Source organism: Aptenodytes patagonicus, chromosome 4 (genome assembly GCF_965638725.1).
Source record: "Aptenodytes patagonicus chromosome 4, bAptPat1.pri.cur, whole genome shotgun sequence".
NCBI classification, from domain to species: Eukaryota; Metazoa; Chordata; class Aves; order Sphenisciformes; family Spheniscidae; genus Aptenodytes; species Aptenodytes patagonicus.
The window spans coordinates 84,067,345-84,085,439 of record NC_134952.1 but is presented as its reverse complement, the minus strand read 5'-3'; the positions used below and the strand labels follow the sequence as shown (position 1 = coordinate 84,085,439).

General features: G+C 45.5%; 1 protein-coding gene across 1 annotated transcript; it reads left to right on the top strand.

The window, feature by feature from the left end:
• The first annotated feature begins 1,051 nt into the window (after positions 1-1,051).
• On the top strand, positions 1,052-17,687 carry PPEF2 (protein phosphatase with EF-hand domain 2). Its single transcript, XM_076337441.1, has 16 exons — positions 1,052-1,112; positions 4,761-4,888; positions 5,448-5,505; positions 6,674-6,849; positions 7,869-7,983; positions 9,291-9,337; positions 9,749-9,915; positions 10,000-10,036; positions 10,128-10,277; positions 11,062-11,397; positions 12,904-13,089; positions 13,788-13,930; positions 14,452-14,558; positions 15,639-15,802; positions 16,363-16,450; positions 17,098-17,687. The coding sequence occupies exons 1-16, from the start codon at positions 1,052-1,054 to the stop codon at positions 17,274-17,276; spliced, it is 2,142 nt and encodes a 713-aa protein (XP_076193556.1). The 3' UTR covers positions 17,277-17,687.
• The last annotated feature ends 408 nt before the right edge of the window (positions 17,688-18,095 follow it).

The following is an 18,095-nucleotide window of genomic DNA, read 5'->3' as shown; positions in this document are numbered from 1 at the left end:
GATTTCAGAATTTCACCTAATCTTGAAATAGGATCCGTTTGCTCTGACCAGAGCTTTCCGCAGCAGTGAGGTTACAAAAGTCTGGCTGTCCTGTCCTTTTATACTGGCCAGGATCTGAGCAACTGATGGGATAATATGCTCCCACACTCAAGCAGATCCACGAGGTGAAGGAAAGCAGTGTTTAACAAAGCTGATTATTTTCTTATGATCGCTAATTGTTATTTTAGACTTATCTCCCCTCTAGCTGTGGTACTGCAAATGCATTTAAATACCATCGGTGTGTTCATCCCTCATAATGAGAGTTATCCTTCACACATGGCTATATGCGTGAATATTTGTCTGCATATACTGATTGTTAATGAATCAACTTAATGACTTTTATAGTTCCTGATCAGTATTGAAAAACTTTTTTTTCCCTATGCAGCGTATGACTGCCTCCCACGTGCAGTCATGCGTAGTATTTTAGCACCTTCATCCAGGTGCTTCAGCTGCGCATGAGGAAGGGGGAAGTAGCATGAGGATTCGGAGATGTAGTCTGCTCTCAGAGCTCAATCAAGATTATTTTATTGTAGCATCTGAAATGAAGGCTCAGGTCAAAGACTGCCATATTGCTAAGAGATAGGAGCCTAAAACTAGGCATGCGAAGCATTGTGAGGGTACATGAATGCCGCATTTATACATCAACCGTACAATTACAGTACCTAGATATGTAATCTCTGCTATTTTTATACAATTAGGAAAGGTGCTGAAATGATTCCTATTTATATAGCTGACTCGAAATTTGAAACAGTGAGACAGAAATCCTCATCTGAGATTGTCTAGAAGGCAACGAAGTGGCTGGAAAAACCTGGTAGTGGAAGATGTACTTGGGCACAAGGCAGGCCATCTGCTCGTTCATCTTAAGTGTTAATATATTTAATTATAGATTCTCGGCACTGTGGGACATGTTGCAACTGTTTTGATTTGACCGAATGGTTTTTCCTGCATCTGTTTTGTGGTTTTGGTGACACTGATCCAGTCTGCAACGTTCTAGGAGCATTGGTTGGAGAACATGGGATCTGGTAGTTCTGTAAATACCAACTACAAGTACTCCCTGCAGAAGTCTGAAAATGGTGAGTGATTCTTTGAAAAGTAATCTTTTCCGGTCTGCTCCTGCACGTGCCGTTGGGAGGTTGCAGTGGATGTGTTTCTTTTCTGAGTTACCTGGTTTTCTTGATAGTATTGAAGCAAGGTTATGTCTTTCGTTATCCTGCGACAAAGGAGTCTTGGCTGTCAGGCAGAAGGCCAACAGGCTTGAGAAAATAACAGCTATTTAGACCAGGATTAGATTAAAATCAACGAAAACCTGACCAGAAATGAAGCAGCAAAAAGCAATTCTATTAGAACTAACATCCGATGGATTAACCAGTTGCTGGCTAATGTGTGTGTTGTCACGTGCTGACAGCGAGATAGATGGTATCACCCTGCTGCTTCTGGTAGACTTCATTTTTAAAGACTGTGTTAGCAGCGCAGGACTGATAAAGCAGAAGCATTAGCAAAGCCAAAATAAATCTGGTTCTAAAGAAGGTAAGATGGTGTGGCTAAGAAAAGCAAAAAGTGTGCTTTTTTCTCATTATGTCAGTGCAATGCTCTTAATCTCTGCTAATAATCTAGACTTTTTTATGGCTCTTGAAGCTGTAATGATTTATTTTTATGAAACCCTCTGTATGATAGTATCAAATTTCTGGGTGTGTGCTTAGGTCTGCTATGGAACAAAGGGAGTTTATGAGTGAGACTTTACACATAAGAAGTGTAAAAAAGTAAACTGCTTTGTTGTTTGAATCATTCAGTCATCAGCATTGGCAGAACAGCAGCATGGTGCAAACTGTTTGCAAGTTCTTTTAAAGGAAGAATAGTGATTGCATTTAGAAATGAAGAAAGCAGGGATACCGTTGTGACTCAGCCTTTTTTGTTTGTAATTTTTCTTTGTTGAAAAACTCCACCTTTTTTTTAAGTAAGTTAGACTTGTCTATTGCCTATAGCACCAGAGAGCCGTGGACTTTCCCAAAAACTTCAGGGCTGTTTTATGATAATGGCTTGTCTATAACAAACAAAGTGTAATATAAAACTAGTTACTTATTTGAAACTCTGCATTAGATCCGATACCTCATCAACCGTTTCCCATGACAGTAAAACCTCTCTGAATTTCTTGCATCTGGTTCTCAAAATCCTTCAGATCTGCTGATCTGCAGATGTGGAGCTGCTTAGGACTTTCCACCCAAGCACGACGTGCCAGGCGGTGTCCTGTCCCCCTCGCACGAGGCCCAGAGGCTGTTCCCAATGGGAAGTGTAGCCAGCAGAGCTCTGTTAAACCGGCCCTGCACTTGAGCGAAGAAGGGGATGGGGAACCCGAGAGAGGGTGCAGACTCCCTCCTGTAAGCTGATTTGTGAACTATACTGCTAGCATGAACAGGCAAATTTTAGTTTGAGTGCTGCCACTTTGGCATGTTTTCAGTAGGTTATATGATGATGTATGATTCAGTTTACTGCTTGGATCCTCATAAAATGTGGATAAATCTCTTTCTCTTCCTTTTTTATTATTTTTTTCTGAACTAGTACAAACACTGCCAGATGAAACTCACCCAGGTAAGCTGGTAAATTAGAATACCTGGCTTTTCAGTTGCAGAGTCAGTCTCTGTAAAAGTAGTGTAAAAAACCCAATGCCTTGCCTATCTGGAGCTTAAAGTGCCATGGACTCGATAACGAGTCTTTCACAGATTTTATTCTTAATGTTCCAAAGGATCTAGTTTTCATTGGTATATGCGGAGTCGTAACTGTGAATTTCTGCTCGGGATTCAGCTGAAATACACCTGACTCCTACCGCAGTAATTGGACATTTATCCACTATTAGGGGAATGCAAGATATTTAGAAGTTGTTTATTTTAGAGAGTGATTATGACTGTGATCTGGTTACATGCCAGCTGAATTACTGTACAGGGATTAAAGCAGCTAGTGGTGGGTCTGTTATAAAGGAGGCTTCAGGAGCACCAAACTGCAGAAAAAAAAGTCAGCCTTTTTTATTTTTTCATAGCCCAACAGATCAGTAAGCATTTTCTCCACAAGATACAAGGCTCAGGCAAAGAATACATAAGTTATTCTTGAATTAAAGCTAGCCAAGTCTTACCTTCTTGCCCATGACTTCACCATGACTCAGTTTCCCAGCTGCACAACAGCAATAGCTTCTTCCCTTTTTGTGCTCTGCAGCTCCTAGTGCTGTAACAGTAACGTAATTTAGAAGGATTAGTATTTTCAATACATAAGCCATCAGGATATCTTCTTTAGGTAAAGGTCAGTGTTTCCTGCTGAAGTACATGGGGGGTGGTTTATGTTACATAATTAATGCAAGCTAATTGAATTAATGTGATGTCTTTGTCTCTTGCCAGCACTTAGCAGCCTTTGGGGTAGGGGTGGGGGGTGTCCTTCTTTTCAATAAAGTTTTTCTACCCCATTGCTCTCCCTGCTTTGGTGAACACGCCAGTGCTCTCTCACAAACCAGATGCCAAGGGAATACAAGCTTCTGCAGCAGGGCTAACTGTAACTCTGTCGTCTCCATTTGATTTTGGGGCCAGCCTGTAGATAGAACAGTCATCCCCCCCCCCCCCAGCTAAAGACGACACAGAGAAGCATTGTTAGAAAATGTTTGAAATGTAGCGTTCTAGCGTAGGGCTCCAGAAATAAACAGGACGGGACACAAGAGTGTAATCAAAAGAGAGATGCCAAGTAGCAGAGCTGGTTGGCAAGGTGCTGTAAAGCAAGCAGGAGGTCCAAATGTGGTCAAGACCAGCTAAGGAGGATGGAAGAGTTTCTAGAGTTATGTAAAAGTTCTGTGGCAGAACTTGAAAAAGGAAATGGGAAACTGCACCAATGTACTTCACTTTAAATACACATATACGCCATCTGAAATAATCTTTTAATGAAAAACACTGGAATTGGGAAAATGCAGAGGAATGGTTATGTTTTAAAGATCAGGGCAAACAGCCATCATTTGGAGGGAAGAGCCTGGTGCCAGCGCTGGCTGTGGATTGAACCACGACCAGGCACCTGGAAATTCCTGGCATTTCATTCCTTCTGTGTCATTAAGTGGCCAAAGATCTGTCTCCCTCTTTTCACTGTGGGTGTTAATTTTGTCTTTATTTTATTCCAAGGTAATGGTATGTTAACTTTTATGCTAGAATAGATGCCTTCTGAAGTTTGTCCAGAACTGCAAATCTGAGGTATTTATTTGGCTTAAAGGAAGGTAGACAAACCCCGTATTTTTAAGGCTCTGGAAGGGGATTTGGTGTCTTGTTTTCCCCCAACTCCTTGTGTGGTCTCAGTCAAAGCTCTGGTTTCCTGAAGCCCCAGTACCTAGACTGTAAGACAGACGTGAAAATGATCGAGGCAGATAGAAAGGGAGGAAATTGTCTATTAATACTGAAGAACATGTTTGGATCTTTAGGCCCTAGTAAGTCATTGTTAACGCTGGTGTTGAGGAGCCAGCAGCGATGGTTAGAATTGCTTCAGAGGTCAGGCAGGGTCAGATCACCCTCTTGAAATATGGTGAAAGGAAGTGGGTGTTTTGTTATCCTTAATATTTAGGCATCAGAACACCTTTCCTGAAAACTTGCTCCTGAAAAAGAAAGGTCCCTCTTCAATTTTCAGGGTGAGGAAAGGAGCGGTAGCAGGGTACCTCAGCTGCAGCCACTGCAGCTCAGCAGGTTGGTTCTGGTTTTGTCCCCTAGCTTTCAAGGCAGCCATCTTGATCCAACAGTGGTACCGGCGCTACGTTGCTCGGCTGGAAATGCGCCGACGTTGCACCTGGAGAATCTTTCAATCCATTGAGTACGCTTGCGAGCAGGATCAGATCAAGGTAAGGTGCCAAGGAAAAGAATATGTAGGAGAATACATAGGAGGGTGGTTTCTGTGCCACAGACTCACTTGTTTCCACCTACTGGCTGGTAACCCTGCAAGTGCCTCAGTGGGCCAAGGACTGGGTTTCCTGCCCCTTCTTAGCCTATTGATTTCCTGCCTGCTTATGTCTGATGAAACCCTAAGTAATGAGTCTTGAAAGAAAGCCATAAGGACCATTTAACATTGTTTTTCCTGAGTCTGAACACAATAGGCAAGCCTAGTTGGTTTGTTATACTTTAACTTTGATTAATATTCTCTTATATGGTTGCCTTGCTGTCAGGGAGGGAGAGGGAGGGCTTATAGGTGTACTGCTGTCTGTATGGCTGAAGGTAAAGCTACTTTTTTGACTTCATCGCAAGATACTCAAAACTAGAATTAGTATAGTATGATTTGTTGTACATACCCGACAACATGAGAAGGGCATAGATAATACTTCCAGAAAGAAGATCATGTTAAGTTGCCACTCTGCAGAATTTCATTCCAGGGTGAATGATGATGGGCTCTCTCTCTTCTTGCAGCTTCACAACTTCTTCAGTTACCTAATTGAGCACTTCACACCAAGCAGCAGTAAAGAGAGTAAGTTTCTATCTGCCGTTTGTAGATGTGGCACCAGCAGCTCGGAAGGTTGCACCCTGTATTGATTCGTTGCCCAATGCTGGCCCTTCAGGATGGCAAAGGGGGCCAAGAGAGTCTAAAGAGCGATGGCATCAGGAATTTGGATAGGGAGTGAATTGTCTGGAGACTGTCAGAGCTGTGCGAGGGATGTGGGGCAATTCCTGCTCCTTAGGAGCTGGAAGGGGGAATAAAAGCTCAGTATGTTTTCTAAGAGCAGTATTAGAAATCTGCCTTTTTCCAGTGATCCCTGGTAACCAGGGCTTTGCAGAGTCCATTTCTGAAGCGAGAGAATCCATCTTTAGGGAACTGTGCTCTAGGGTATCTACTTTATTCATATTTAGTCTCTCACTTATAATTGGGGTGGGGCGGGGGGAGAAGTGCTGTGGGAACCAATACAGTATCTTCCTGAATCTACAGAGACTATTACGTTATTTCTTAGTGCTGGGAACTTGCTAATGAGCTTAGCTCTGAAATCTGATGGTAGTAAGTCAAAATTAACTATTTACTTTGCTGACCATAGCGTGCTGAAGTCCTCGCTCCTTCCTTTCAAACCGCCACCCTTTTTCTCACAACCACCCCACATATTTTACAGCAAAGCTCTGTTGAGGAAGATTTTTTTTCAGTGTCTGTATAAAACAGGACAATAACGTCCTGTTCCTTGACTTGGGCTCTGAGATGTTACAGCAGTAAAAAACCAATGCTTATTTATTCAAATTTTGTGCAGCACTGAGAATGTAGGTGCAAGCTTAGAAAAAACAGTGGGATGTGGGAGACGGTTCCTTATTATACAGTTTGCTTTTGCGTGTCATTGAAAATAAGATTTCAATTAGCCATGGCAAGCAATGTCCATCTGGCTCTACCAGCGTTTTGCAGAAACTAGCGTAGCTGCCAGCACTGCCCAACACATAGCACACGGAAACTCGTCCCTGCGGCCTTTTCCCCACTGCAAATTCTGTAGCGATGTCAAACTAGGAGCTAGTCTCTGCCGCTGCCATTGCTCATGAGCTCTAGCCTAATCAAACAGCTTTTCTTTAGCAAATTACTAGGATGGTGTATTGAGCCAACTTAACTTTTTCTTGTCTCTTTCTCTTTTTAAAAAAACAATCAAACTGACCAATCTGCCATCCAGGGGATTTTATCAGTCGCATGTTCGTAAGTGGGGAAAGCTTCAAAGAGGCAGAGCTGGAAAAATACTGTGACTATGAATCCATGGAGGTGCCAGACTCCTACACTGGACCCCGTCTCTCTTTCCCACTCCTTCCTGACCATGCGACTGCCTTGCTGGAAGCTTTCAAACAGAAACAAGTAAGGATCCCAAAAGGAACCACGCTTTTCTCTATGCAGGGGTGTAGGATAGAGAATTTGGTTTTAGCCTTCCTAACAAGCTAAGCTGATTGGAGTATAACGAGCTGGCAGGCTGTTAAGCAAAGGGGGATGGAAATGATACGGTATTTCCCCCTGCCATAGGAACTTTCTTCCTTTCTGAAAACGCAGTTCTGACAAAACTGAAAACTTTTCATAGGTGTGTGCCAATATTAACCTGAATTTCATTTTAAAAGGAAAAAACCCCATGTCCATGTTGAAACATTCTGTCATTTTTTGTTGCAAATCCTCAATTTGTAAAAAAGTATAGGATGGCCCAGATGGAAACAGCTGACTGAAATTATGTTTTGTGCCATGCAACTTTGACTCATATTTAAAATGTAAAATGTGAGTTTTTTGATGAGCAGCACTAACAAGACAAGTCCTCGTACAATTGCAGTGTTCTGCTGCCATCCCTCAGTCAAGGTGCTGAACTGCAAAATAGGCCAAAACATCCCTTCTCCAAACAAAATGATTTCTAAAACCAAGGTCTCTAGTGTCTTGACTAATATTAAATGCCTACACCCTGGCTTTGAGTGAACATATTTCTGCAGGAGACACGGCAGCTCGCGGCCTGGTTTAATGTGGAAAAGGCTAAGAAAGATCTAGAGGAGCAGCTTCTTACCTGTGATACCGGGCTGGAATTTCTGCTGCTCTAGGAGGTGGTGTTGCCTAGCGGATATAGCCTTGACCACAGGGTGCTAGGGCTTTTGGGTTCTCTTGCCAGCCCTGCCAGTGCCGAGGCTGGGCTGCTTTGGGGTGAGTCTCTTCTGTCCTGCTGTTGTCTAGTATTTGCCCCGTCTTGTTTGTAAGCCCGTAGGTCAGCAACGAGTGTCGTCCCAGTGAAAGTTTCTGCCATCCAGGCTATCGTGGTGGGTCCTTGGGGCCTTTGGAGACAGAGCTGCGTTGCTGCTCAGCGGTCACTGATTTCCTGCTTTAATCCCTTCGCTTTCTCCTAGTAGCAGCTCCACGCTCGCTATGTCTTAAACCTTCTGCATGAGACCAGGAAGCACCTCAAGCAGTTGCCAAACATCAGTCATGTCTCCACCTGCTATAGCGAGGAGGTCACTGTGTGTGGTACGTCTGGGTGGGAGGGCACTGCGCAGTCTCTGGGGCAGAATGCTCACGTGGAAGGGGTGGGAAAGATATAAAATGGTAGCGTGAGCATGATGCCCTCCTCTGTACCGAGTATGGAACACAAATGCAGTCCGTAAGCAAAATGCGTGTTGCATTGAGAGGCAACTGGGGCTGTCTAAAATATCTGGGTTTACCCTCTGATCCTGTATTTGAGCTGCTGCGAAGACTAGCCTGAAGTCTGAAGGGAGCAAGTCTGCATCATGGCCCTATTTCTGCTTGGTCTGGAACGGGATGGGGGTGCTGAGGGAAGGTGGTTTGTCTATTTGTAGTCTGCGTTTGGCTTCCGTGAGAGATTTTGGGATACATCATTAACAAACCCTGCCCCTAGATGGTAGCGTTCAGCTTGGCATAGCCTGCTGTAGCAGTGGCGCGGTCACAGTGATTATAAAAATGCACAGAGAGGAGGAGGTATGAATGTGTGTCTAAGGGAAGACGAAGGGTGATAATGATGGCCTGTGGCTCTTAAAATTGTTATATATTACAGCAAAGATTTAAAGAATTTTTCAGCTGGATTCAAATTTGTCTTTGTTCTAAGCTTGGAGTCCTTTTACTAAACCACAGAAACTGCACCCAGTCGAGGACCGGCCTCAAAACTCAGTCATCTTCTGTCCTGTTCTGGGGCCTGGGATTATTTAAGCAACAAAGTCCTGGAGCTGTTCTGGCTGAGTCTTCGTTAGCAGCAGCGTATGCATTCAGATCCAGAATACTAACACATCTTTGCGTCCTATCAAGTAAATTTGAAAGAGACAAAGCTTTTCACCATGATTTTCCTACTCTAGGACTAATGTTTAAACTTTGAGGTATTTCAGAAAAATACGTACTTAGCACAGACTTTTGCGTGCAGTCAGCTTCTGGAAAACAAACCTCTCTCTCCAATATCACGTTAAATGAGAATTTAGTTTGATTATTATTTTGTATGCAAAGCTTTCTCCCATGTAATGATCAACGTTAAACGGTTTCTTGTGCCACGTTGTGTCATCTAAGAGATAAATGAACAAAGCTTCTGAATCAGAGTCTTCTGAAGCTGGTGTAGGTTTTTTGCTGTCCTTCTCAGGCTTCAGTTCAAGCCTTTACATCATGCCCTTTTCCTCGGGCACATTGCCTCAGTGTAAGGAAACTTGTACCTTGAACTTCCCAAAATATTTCAGTGGTCATTAATTTATAGAGATACTTCATAGAAGTTATTTATTGGTGTCTTTTTAAGTTAAAGGTAAACATACTGTGACTCGTCTTTTTGTGCCTGTTAGGAGACTTGCACGGCCAGCTGGATGACTTGTTCCTCATATTTTATAAGGTAGGCACCGTATTTGGAGAGGGAGGCTGGCCAGGCATTGTGAGAGGTATCGCATGGGTCGTGCTGAGACGTGTTTGCAAAATTGGGCCCTTCGCATGTGATCCTCCAGGTCAATTTTATCGGTTTTAAATGTCTTCTCCCTTGCTGACTTTGAAATCTGATAAACATGTACACTTGGGAAGTGCCAGTGGACATTCTTCTAAGTGTTGATACCAATGGCGACCCTTCCTGCCAGCTTTCACTTTGCAGTGCATTTGCCACTAGGAGCCTACAGGATAAAAATAAGAGTCAGGATCTATTGTATAAGTTAACCTGGGGCAGGAGTGAGAGAATGTGCAGCTCGGGGGGCAGGTATATGGAGATCATGGGGAGGCCTCTCTTGTAACATGAGTCTGTTCCTTGCTTTTACAGAACGGCCTTCCTTCCCCTTCCAAGTCGTACGTGTTCAACGGGGACTTTGTAGACAGAGGCAAACAGTCCCTTGAGATCCTCATCGTCCTCTTTACCTTCCTCTTGATCTATCCAAAGGAGGTTCATCTCAACCGTGGGAACCATGAGGACCACATGGTCAACTTACGGTACGGGTTCTGTGTGGGGCTGATCACGATGTCAAGGGTGTCACTGCGAAATCCCACTGAACTTCCTTTCTCCTATTCCTTTAGCTACGGTTTCACCAAGGAAGTAATGCAGAAATACAAGGTAGGCATACGTTTGTGTCTCCTTTACCATGCAAGACGTGGACCTTGAAGGCTTGATGCTTCATCTTTTCCTTTCTGACCTGTCCTCCTAGGTGCATGGGAAAAAAATCTTGAAGATGATTCAGAATGTCTTCTGCTGGCTGCCTCTGGCCACCCTGATTGATCAGAAAGTCCTCATTATACACGGGGGCATCTCTGACACCACTGACCTGGACATGCTTGAGAAAATTCATAGGAACAAAGTAGGTTTTATTTCCTAGATATTGCAAGAGGCCAACAGTGTTGCTGATTTGTGGTGAGGAGCTTATTTCTACATGTCAGCTTGGCTGCTGATGAGACAAATCTAAAGGATGGTCTTCCTAGACAAACTGTTTAGGTACAGGCTTGGAGTGGATCACTTTGGTTTAATAGTGTGTGTGCAGGAGGTGTGAACGGAAGAAGCATTCTTGGCTTCCCGAAGATGTAAGGATTGTAGCCAGGGAAGTGGTGGGTAATGGCATGCATAAATAGGTGTGCTGATGCTGACTGTAAAAACAGAGTGATGATGAGACTTTGTCCTACAGTTTCTTAGCCTGTTTTTCCTCCTAGATTTCCAGAATGATTATAATAAGTCGTTTAACTTCTCTCTGCCTCACTCTCTACTTGAGAAATACTACTTCCCTTCTCCAAATGTAATGACAAGCACTTGCATTAGTCATTAGTCCTCCCCTCATTCTGCCGCCTAGTTCCCATTGCAGATTAAATCCACGTACTCTACCTTTTGTGAAATGTCTGAGCAGCATAAAGTCAATGAAGAAGAGAGAGATCTGTAGTCAGGATGGATGTGGGGCCCCAGCTGTAAACCAAGAATGGCACATCCGAGAGGCACTAGTAATCTCCCACAATTAATCAGCGTTTGACGGCAGCAAAGGGAATTGAGGCTCGGAGGTTTGGGTCACCTGAGTCTGCCAATGGAAGATGTTAGAGCTGGAGATGTAGGTTTCCAAGCAGTGTGACCACCTCTCTTTTCTCTCTTACTTCTTTCAGTTTATTTCTGTATTAAGAGGGAAGAAAAGAAAGGAGTCGAATAGAAATGTGGAAATACAGGAAATAAACGGGGAGAGCAAAGTAGAGGCTGACCCAGCAGGGAACGAGGCAGCCCCCAGTTTATCTTCGCAGCCCCAGCCGGCCCAGGCTCCTAGCATGGCCAACAGGCTGGAGTTCTCCAAGTGGGTCCGGCAGACGGTGCAGGAGCAAATCGAGTGGTGCCGCCGGCTGGCGGACATCAGCGAGTCGGAGGAGGAGGAGCTCACCTCTTCCAGCGTGGTCTCCTTGACGGATTTGGATGGGCCACGCTGGACTCGCCAGGAGGAGTGGAAGCAGGTGAGTAGTCCAAGCGGGGCCCCGAGCTCGATGGGCTGTGGGTGCCTCCTGCAGGTTTGTTCTCTGTTATGAAGAATCTCAGTACAAAATATGTGGGTCAGTGCACAGACCTCTCTGCAGAAAGATTCTTGCTGCTTTGAATAGTGGAGTTATTCACTATATGAATAACTCATATATTATGAGTTAAAGAGCAGTCAGTGTTGAAGTGCCGGTGGGCAGGCTAATGGGGTTTGTGCTATTTTGTACCTACTGCTCTGTACCCCGAGACAGCCTGGCGTTGATCATTCAGTGGTAGGTGGTCAGGAAGGGCTGTACTGTAAGCATGTGATCTCTGCTGCTTGGGGATGTTTCGTTAGATACCTGCGCTACATCCAGCCCATCCTGTGGCATGGTTCCCTGGCAGTTGAAGAGCTGTGCACGAGAGTCACGTAGGAGAACGTAGGCTGTGTGCAAGACTGGTGCTAGCTGCCGTTCTGCTGGCGCCTTTCTCCTACCCTTGCGAGTCAGCCTCTTCACCGGGCTTTCGGCTTTCTGTGCTCAAGGCTCTGTCCCAGCGTTTGCCCCTAGCACAGCACTCATCTGTTGTTGTATAAAAAAACCTGCTGCTCAGGCATGGAGTGGGGCAACAGGTTTTCTTGATTCACTGCAGGGGAGAGAAATAATAGACAAGACTGATTGCAGAGCCCAGTGGTTATATCGCTTACTGTGTACTGGGGTATCTGAAATCAGCTCTGTAGGTAATGAACGAGCACGTCATTTGCTGATGAGCAAGTCGTGATCTTGGGTACTAAGAGCAGACTGAATTTGTGATTTTAGCTGGGCTGCACTGTGAGTAGATTGCTAGGCAGGTCAGAGCCTGGGAACTTGGTTTCCTGTTTGTGTTAGACCAGACTGTCTGTATACCCTTCTGTGTGCTCTGAAACCATCGTTACTCACTTCACGTTACATGACATCCCAGCATTGCACGCCTTATCAGCATAAAGCTATATGTCGAGGTCAGGGTTAAAGAGATTAAACTTTAATCCAAATAGTGGTTATTGAGTCAGCACTTACATTTCTGGAGGCTGCGGAATGTCCTGGCTAGAGAGCAAAGGAGTTTAATACTAAGCCTGCTCATGGCCTCAGGATCTGCTGGGTGTTCTTGCCCCGGGACCCGTGTTTCGGGATGGAGGACAGGCAAGGCTCTTTGAAATCTTAGAGGCAGCAAAGGGTAAGCTTGTATCAGGCCTGATTTGTGGACACCCCTCTCTGCCCAGGCACTTTGGGTGTGCCTGTAGCTCCAGGCCAACAATATTGTCACCTCTGTGGTGGACCAGTCTGTGACAGTCCTGCGGAGCAGTATGGTGGTTCAGCTGGGATGCAGGAAAACATCTCTGTTTCCCTGCACTATGTAATAGCAGCAGTCCAGGGAGGGATTCAGAGACAGAGCTGTATTTGCTTAATAAACTCTGACGGGTGATATCTGCTGGGTACACTTTATTCAGTGAACTTTTCCAATACTTTCAGATTTTAGACATTCTCTGGAGTGACCCCATGCCTCAGGAGGGCTGCATAGTAAATACAGTGCGAGGTGGTGGCTGCTACTTTGGGCCTGACGTGACAGGGAAGATCCTTGAGAAGTACAACTTGCAGTTCCTCATCCGCTCCCACGAGTGCAAGCAAGAGGGCTACGAGTTCTGTCACAACCGGAAGGTCGGTGAGGAGGACGGTGTGAAGGATACTTGGGTTTCCATCTGGCCAGGGTGGGATTTCTGTGGTGGCTTGTCTCAGCTCTGTATTTCTTCCAATGGGGCTTTGTTAAGTACATACAAAATCGTTGAACAGCCTTATTGAGAGTTACTGAAGTGTGTTCCCAGCTGAGGTTTTATGTCAGGACAGTCTGGAACCACCTACTCTGTCGGGGTCATCTGTTGTGCAGGCAAAGCACGTCCTTGTGTGTGGTAGCCGAGAAAAGATCTGAACCCATTTGGGCCGTTGCCCCCACTTAATGCAGCTGTTCCTGAAGATGACGTACAAAAGGGTGTTACTAAGGGGCTGCAGCAAAGTTTTGCCCTCAGAAGATTCAGGGTCACTTCAGTGACTTCAACAGGGGCACTTCTGACTCCGCTCACTGCAGCGGAGAGTGGAAGTTTGTCGGGAGAGTACAGTGAAATCGCAGAAGCCCAGCGTGTGGCCAGATCCACAGGAGACCAGTGCTGCCCTCGAGGAACTCGCACCCATAAGGCTTCCAGGCCAGCCGCCACCTCGCTATTCCCTTTCCACATAAAACATGGTGCTTTCACGGTCTGTTAACTCTAGATGGGATCGGTTGTGTTGTTTTCACTGATACACGTATATATAATAGAGGATGTGTGTACTGACTGTAAATGCCTCTATTTTTTGGGGGTTAGGTGCTGACCATATTTTCAGCCTCAAACTACTATGAGATTGGCAGCAACAGGGGAGCCTACGTGAAGCTGGGACCGGACCTCGTCCCCCATTTTGTTCAGTACCAAGCGAACAAGATGGCCCATACTCTCACCATGACCCAAAGGCAAGGCTTTCTGGTTGTTCTGTATTCACCAAGTCAAAATTCCAAAAGGGAAAACTTTGGGAGCTTTGAGAAAGTTTGGCTCTGGAGCTGAACTTTCACAGCTTGATTTACTAACTAATAGCGCTAGAGGAGGATTCAAGCTTTGTGCAGAAATTACTGAGGGAGGCTCAAGGGTTGAGGAGGGAGCGTTACAAGATCAGAAGGGGACTCTTTTTTACAGACTGCTGATTTTCCAGCTTCTCTTTTCAATGTCAAGTTTTAACTTGTGACCCTTGCCGAGGTTCCCTTCTGCTTTGTTGCTTCACAAATTGATGCAGGGATTCACTGCATCAGCTGCGGGGAACTGTGCTGCAGGCATGCAGTGCCTTGTCACGAGCACTGAGATGCAGCTGTAGCTGTGCAGAGCAGTTGTGCGAGGGTCTGGGCAATCCACAGACAGGCCAGAGGACCGGGAAGGCGCAGCTTCTCTTGCGCTTCGTGGCAAGTCCTTAATGTGCTTCTCTCTTTTCTGCATCTTCCAGAATCAGCAGAGTAGAGGAGTCAGCCTTTCGAGCCTTGCGGGAAAAGCTCTTTGCTCATACCTCAGCCCTCATCAGCGCATTCAAGGCCTACGATAAGGACAATACGGGTAAATCTGAGCCGAGGGACACTCAGGTCAATTCCCTGGTAGGACAGGGTTGAAGCAGCTGAGTTGAGTGTGTGGCTGGTTGGGAGGCTCCGCACTGATAGTTGTCAGTGACTGTCACGGGGGAGGCTGTGTCAGACCTTGCCACAGCGTTGGTCTCATTTGCTGTTATTCAGTGTCTCTGTTGGGAACCTGTTAATGCCTCAGGGTGGAATTATAACGAGGGGGTGTCAGAGAAGCAAGAGGTGATTAGCCTGATGTGTAGCAATTTAGGCGTGGTACTAGGAGAACCCTTTGGAACAGGAGTATTGAGGAAGCATTGGAAAAGATGACCTGGAACATGTCTGTCACGTGTCACTTGGGAAGGGCTGGGTGGTCTCTAGAGCCCCTTCATCCCTGGAGTCTAAAATCACTGGCAAGAGGAAAGCGAGGGTTGTCCTCCATGGCAGCTGCCTCTGTCAGAGCCTTAAAGAAGGAGCTGAGAGTTCATAATTCTCTGGCTGCCAGGAGTGCTCTGCTGGTGCTGCGACCGAGATCTGTTGCTGAGATCTGTCCATTTGTGGGCCGGGGGAGAAAAGGGACACAGCGGTTGGCAGAACTGCTTTCTTGTGGGTAGAGCTGCTTTCTTGCTTTCTTCCCTGGCAGCAAAATTGTTCACAAAAGTCCAGTTCAGCTGTTACAGCAGCTGTTAAACTAGGGGCTTTTCCACGTTTCTGGGTCACTGAGGAAGTACTAGTAGGCTGTAGGCCACGAATTTATAATGAAATATCCAAAGTTAGTGTCTTCCCGTCGTTCAGATGTTTGCAGCCCCACGGCCCTGATTTCTTGCAGTGATCAAAAGCTTGCTGAGGCTGGGGGGGAGCAGTGAGTGCACTTGTGCCTGCAGCGGCTGATGTCTGTACAGCCATGTAGCGTTTTTTCCTGTACTAAAGTGCTCAAGCGTGCCATGGAGAAATGACACTGTTGCTGTCAGCAGCGTGGTAGACTGGGTATGCGTACTGCTCTAGGCTTTTTACTTTGCCTTCATGTGCTTTCAGCTGCCTGCCTCTCAGAGACTGCAATGGCTCTCCCTTTTCCTTCCAGGAAGGATCACGCTGAGCAACTGGGCAACGGCAGTGGAGTCAGTCTTGCACCTGGGATTGCCTTGGCGAATGCTGAGACCACAGCTGGTGCGCAGCACGGCAGACGGCATGCTGGAGTACAAGTCCTGGCTTGATGACTTGGCCATGGAGCAGCGGAGCCAAGAGGTAAGGACTCGCCCCCTTCCATCAAAGCATGATGCAAAGCAGCTCACAAGATCCCCAGCACGTGGAACCAAGTATGGTACGAAAGGAGAGCGGATGGTTCCGGTCGATGGAAAAGCTTGCATGAATTTAAGTAGTCCAGAGGCGTTCAGTCCATTGTAGAAATAGATGCATGTGAAATCAAAACCTAGAGGTAGTTTTGGATGCAGGCTTTTAAGTAGAAAAACTACATTCCATTCTCCGAGTCGCAGTTTCTTAATTACACCCAGCGAAACCAACTCTGCAGTGGTTAAAAAACGTAGCCCAAGTCACTGTCTTCTCTGTTAGCCTGGAAAAGCTCTGTTCGGAAGCGATAGGTTGCTGATGTGCTACAATGCAGAGTTGCACAGAGGGTCCAGTCGTCACAAACCTGTTTCATAAGCCACACATGATGCAAAGTGCGTTGCTGGCAAACTCTTGAGAGGAGTAAACATTTTTATTTAGTGGAAGGTATGCATTAACTGCTCAGAGAAAGCAGAGAGCGGTCAGAAGGATACGAGGAGTGTGACCATGTTGTCTTTCAGCACATCCAGTCGAGCTTGCTGGAAGTCATCTATCGAAACAGATCCAACTTGGAGACCATATTCAGGATCATAGACAGAGATCATTCAGGTAAGCAGGTGTACAGGGGGTGTTGGTCACTGCATTATATTCCATTCTACTTTTGGGCTCCCTTTAGTATGTACGAAGGCATTTTTATTTAATGGTTTAAAGTTTGGGTCTTTCTCCTCCCTTAATTGGGGTTATTGCCTCAAGAGCTTCTGAAGTGTCATTGCAAGTTTCCACAAATGTGACACATTTTTAAGGACTCTCTGCAGTCCAGGTAGAGAATTACTAATTATTTTTTCTGGAGGAGTTCAGCGGAAGAAAAATTGTGATGAGAGCAACGACAGTAATGCAGTGTACTCGGGGTCTTGAGCATTACCTGCTTTCAAGCAGTCATCTCCACCAAATTACTTCGGGAAAGAGAAAATACAACAGTCTTTGCCTTCTTTTGTTCTCCCAAATTGTATTGCGTGTCTTTACTGCTTTAAGTTGTATTTTAGCCAGTGTTCTGCACGCTAGGAAATTTAGTTGCAGCATGTGAAATTAAGATTATGAGTGATTTCTTTCCTTCCTTTAGGGTATGCAGGTGGCAGGGGTGGGATGAGAAATCAAACCTGAGCAGGGGCCACTCCTTGCATGCTGAGCGGGGACTGACTGGCAGCAGTGCCTATGGCGACCTTGCGCTGAGGTGGCTGCGCCTTCCTTTTCCACAGGTCTCATCTCGTTTGAGGAATTCCACCAAACCTGGAAGCTGTTCAGCTCCCACATGAACATTGAACTCACGGATGACGGGATCAATGACTTAGTTCGCAGCATTGATTTCAATAAGGATGGAAACATCGACTTCAACGAGTTCCTAGAAGCCTTCCGTCTTGTGAAACAGTCACAGTAGTGAGAACTTGGTGAGGGTTGCCATGTCCAACGCCTTGACTGTCTGCGAAGCTGGGGGATTGCTTCCTACCTAACTGCAGACACAAAGCAGGGCAAGGGAAGGCAGGTACCTGTAGCACTTATTGGTTGAAAACAGCGAGCACCGTAGCCCACAGCTGTGATCCATTTGGGGAAGGTAACTGCTAAAATAGATAAGCTGCACTTCAGTTCTGACCATTTTTAAAAAGGAGCTGTGTTTTAAGTAGAAATTCCTGCTCAAAGGGAAGATGCAACTTAGTTTATCTTGTCAATGCCTGTGATGAAATGTTACAGGTCTATTCAAGTGCAGTAAAATGGAAGTAAAGGCGTTTCTTGTAGGCAGTGTTTAAACCGGGTGGCAACTACTAGAGCACAGCTTTCCTTTTAATAAAGTTTTTTCTAGATTGCTCATTCCGAGCTGTTCATGCCTTCTCTAGTTTGTCAACTTTGTTAACAGGTGATATTACCTACTTCTCCGCTGTGGTAAGTTTGTTCTGTAAGTTTGAAGTTACTACATATGTGCACTGGAGCAATACTTAGAAAAAACTATCTGTCTGTCTGTCTCAAACATCCAACACTGTCTCTTGCAGGGGTGCTTTTTAAAGAAATCGATTGAGACCATTCTTTTTCAAAGGCCAGGGTAGTAGATGAAGTAGCCCGCTGCTAGAGTGCCTATGCTGCACGTTCAAGATATTTTAAAAGCATGGTACAATTGCAGTCTAAAAAGGTGGGGGGGTATGGGGGAATAAAGTGTTTGCAAAGAAAAAACCCACCTATTTATCTCAAACATGCAGCATAGTCA

Coding starts and splice junctions, on each gene's coding strand:
- PPEF2 (XM_076337441.1), top strand. CDS start 1,052: ATGGGATCTGGTAGTTCTGTAAATACCAACTACAAGTACTCCCTGCAG. Junction 5,506..6,673: donor ACCAAGCAGCAGTAAAGAGA/GTAAGTTTCTAT, acceptor TCTGCCATCCAG/GGGATTTTATCAGTCGCATG. Junction 6,850..7,868: donor AAGCTTTCAAACAGAAACAA/GTAAGGATCCCA, acceptor TTCTCCTAGTAG/CAGCTCCACGCTCGCTATGT.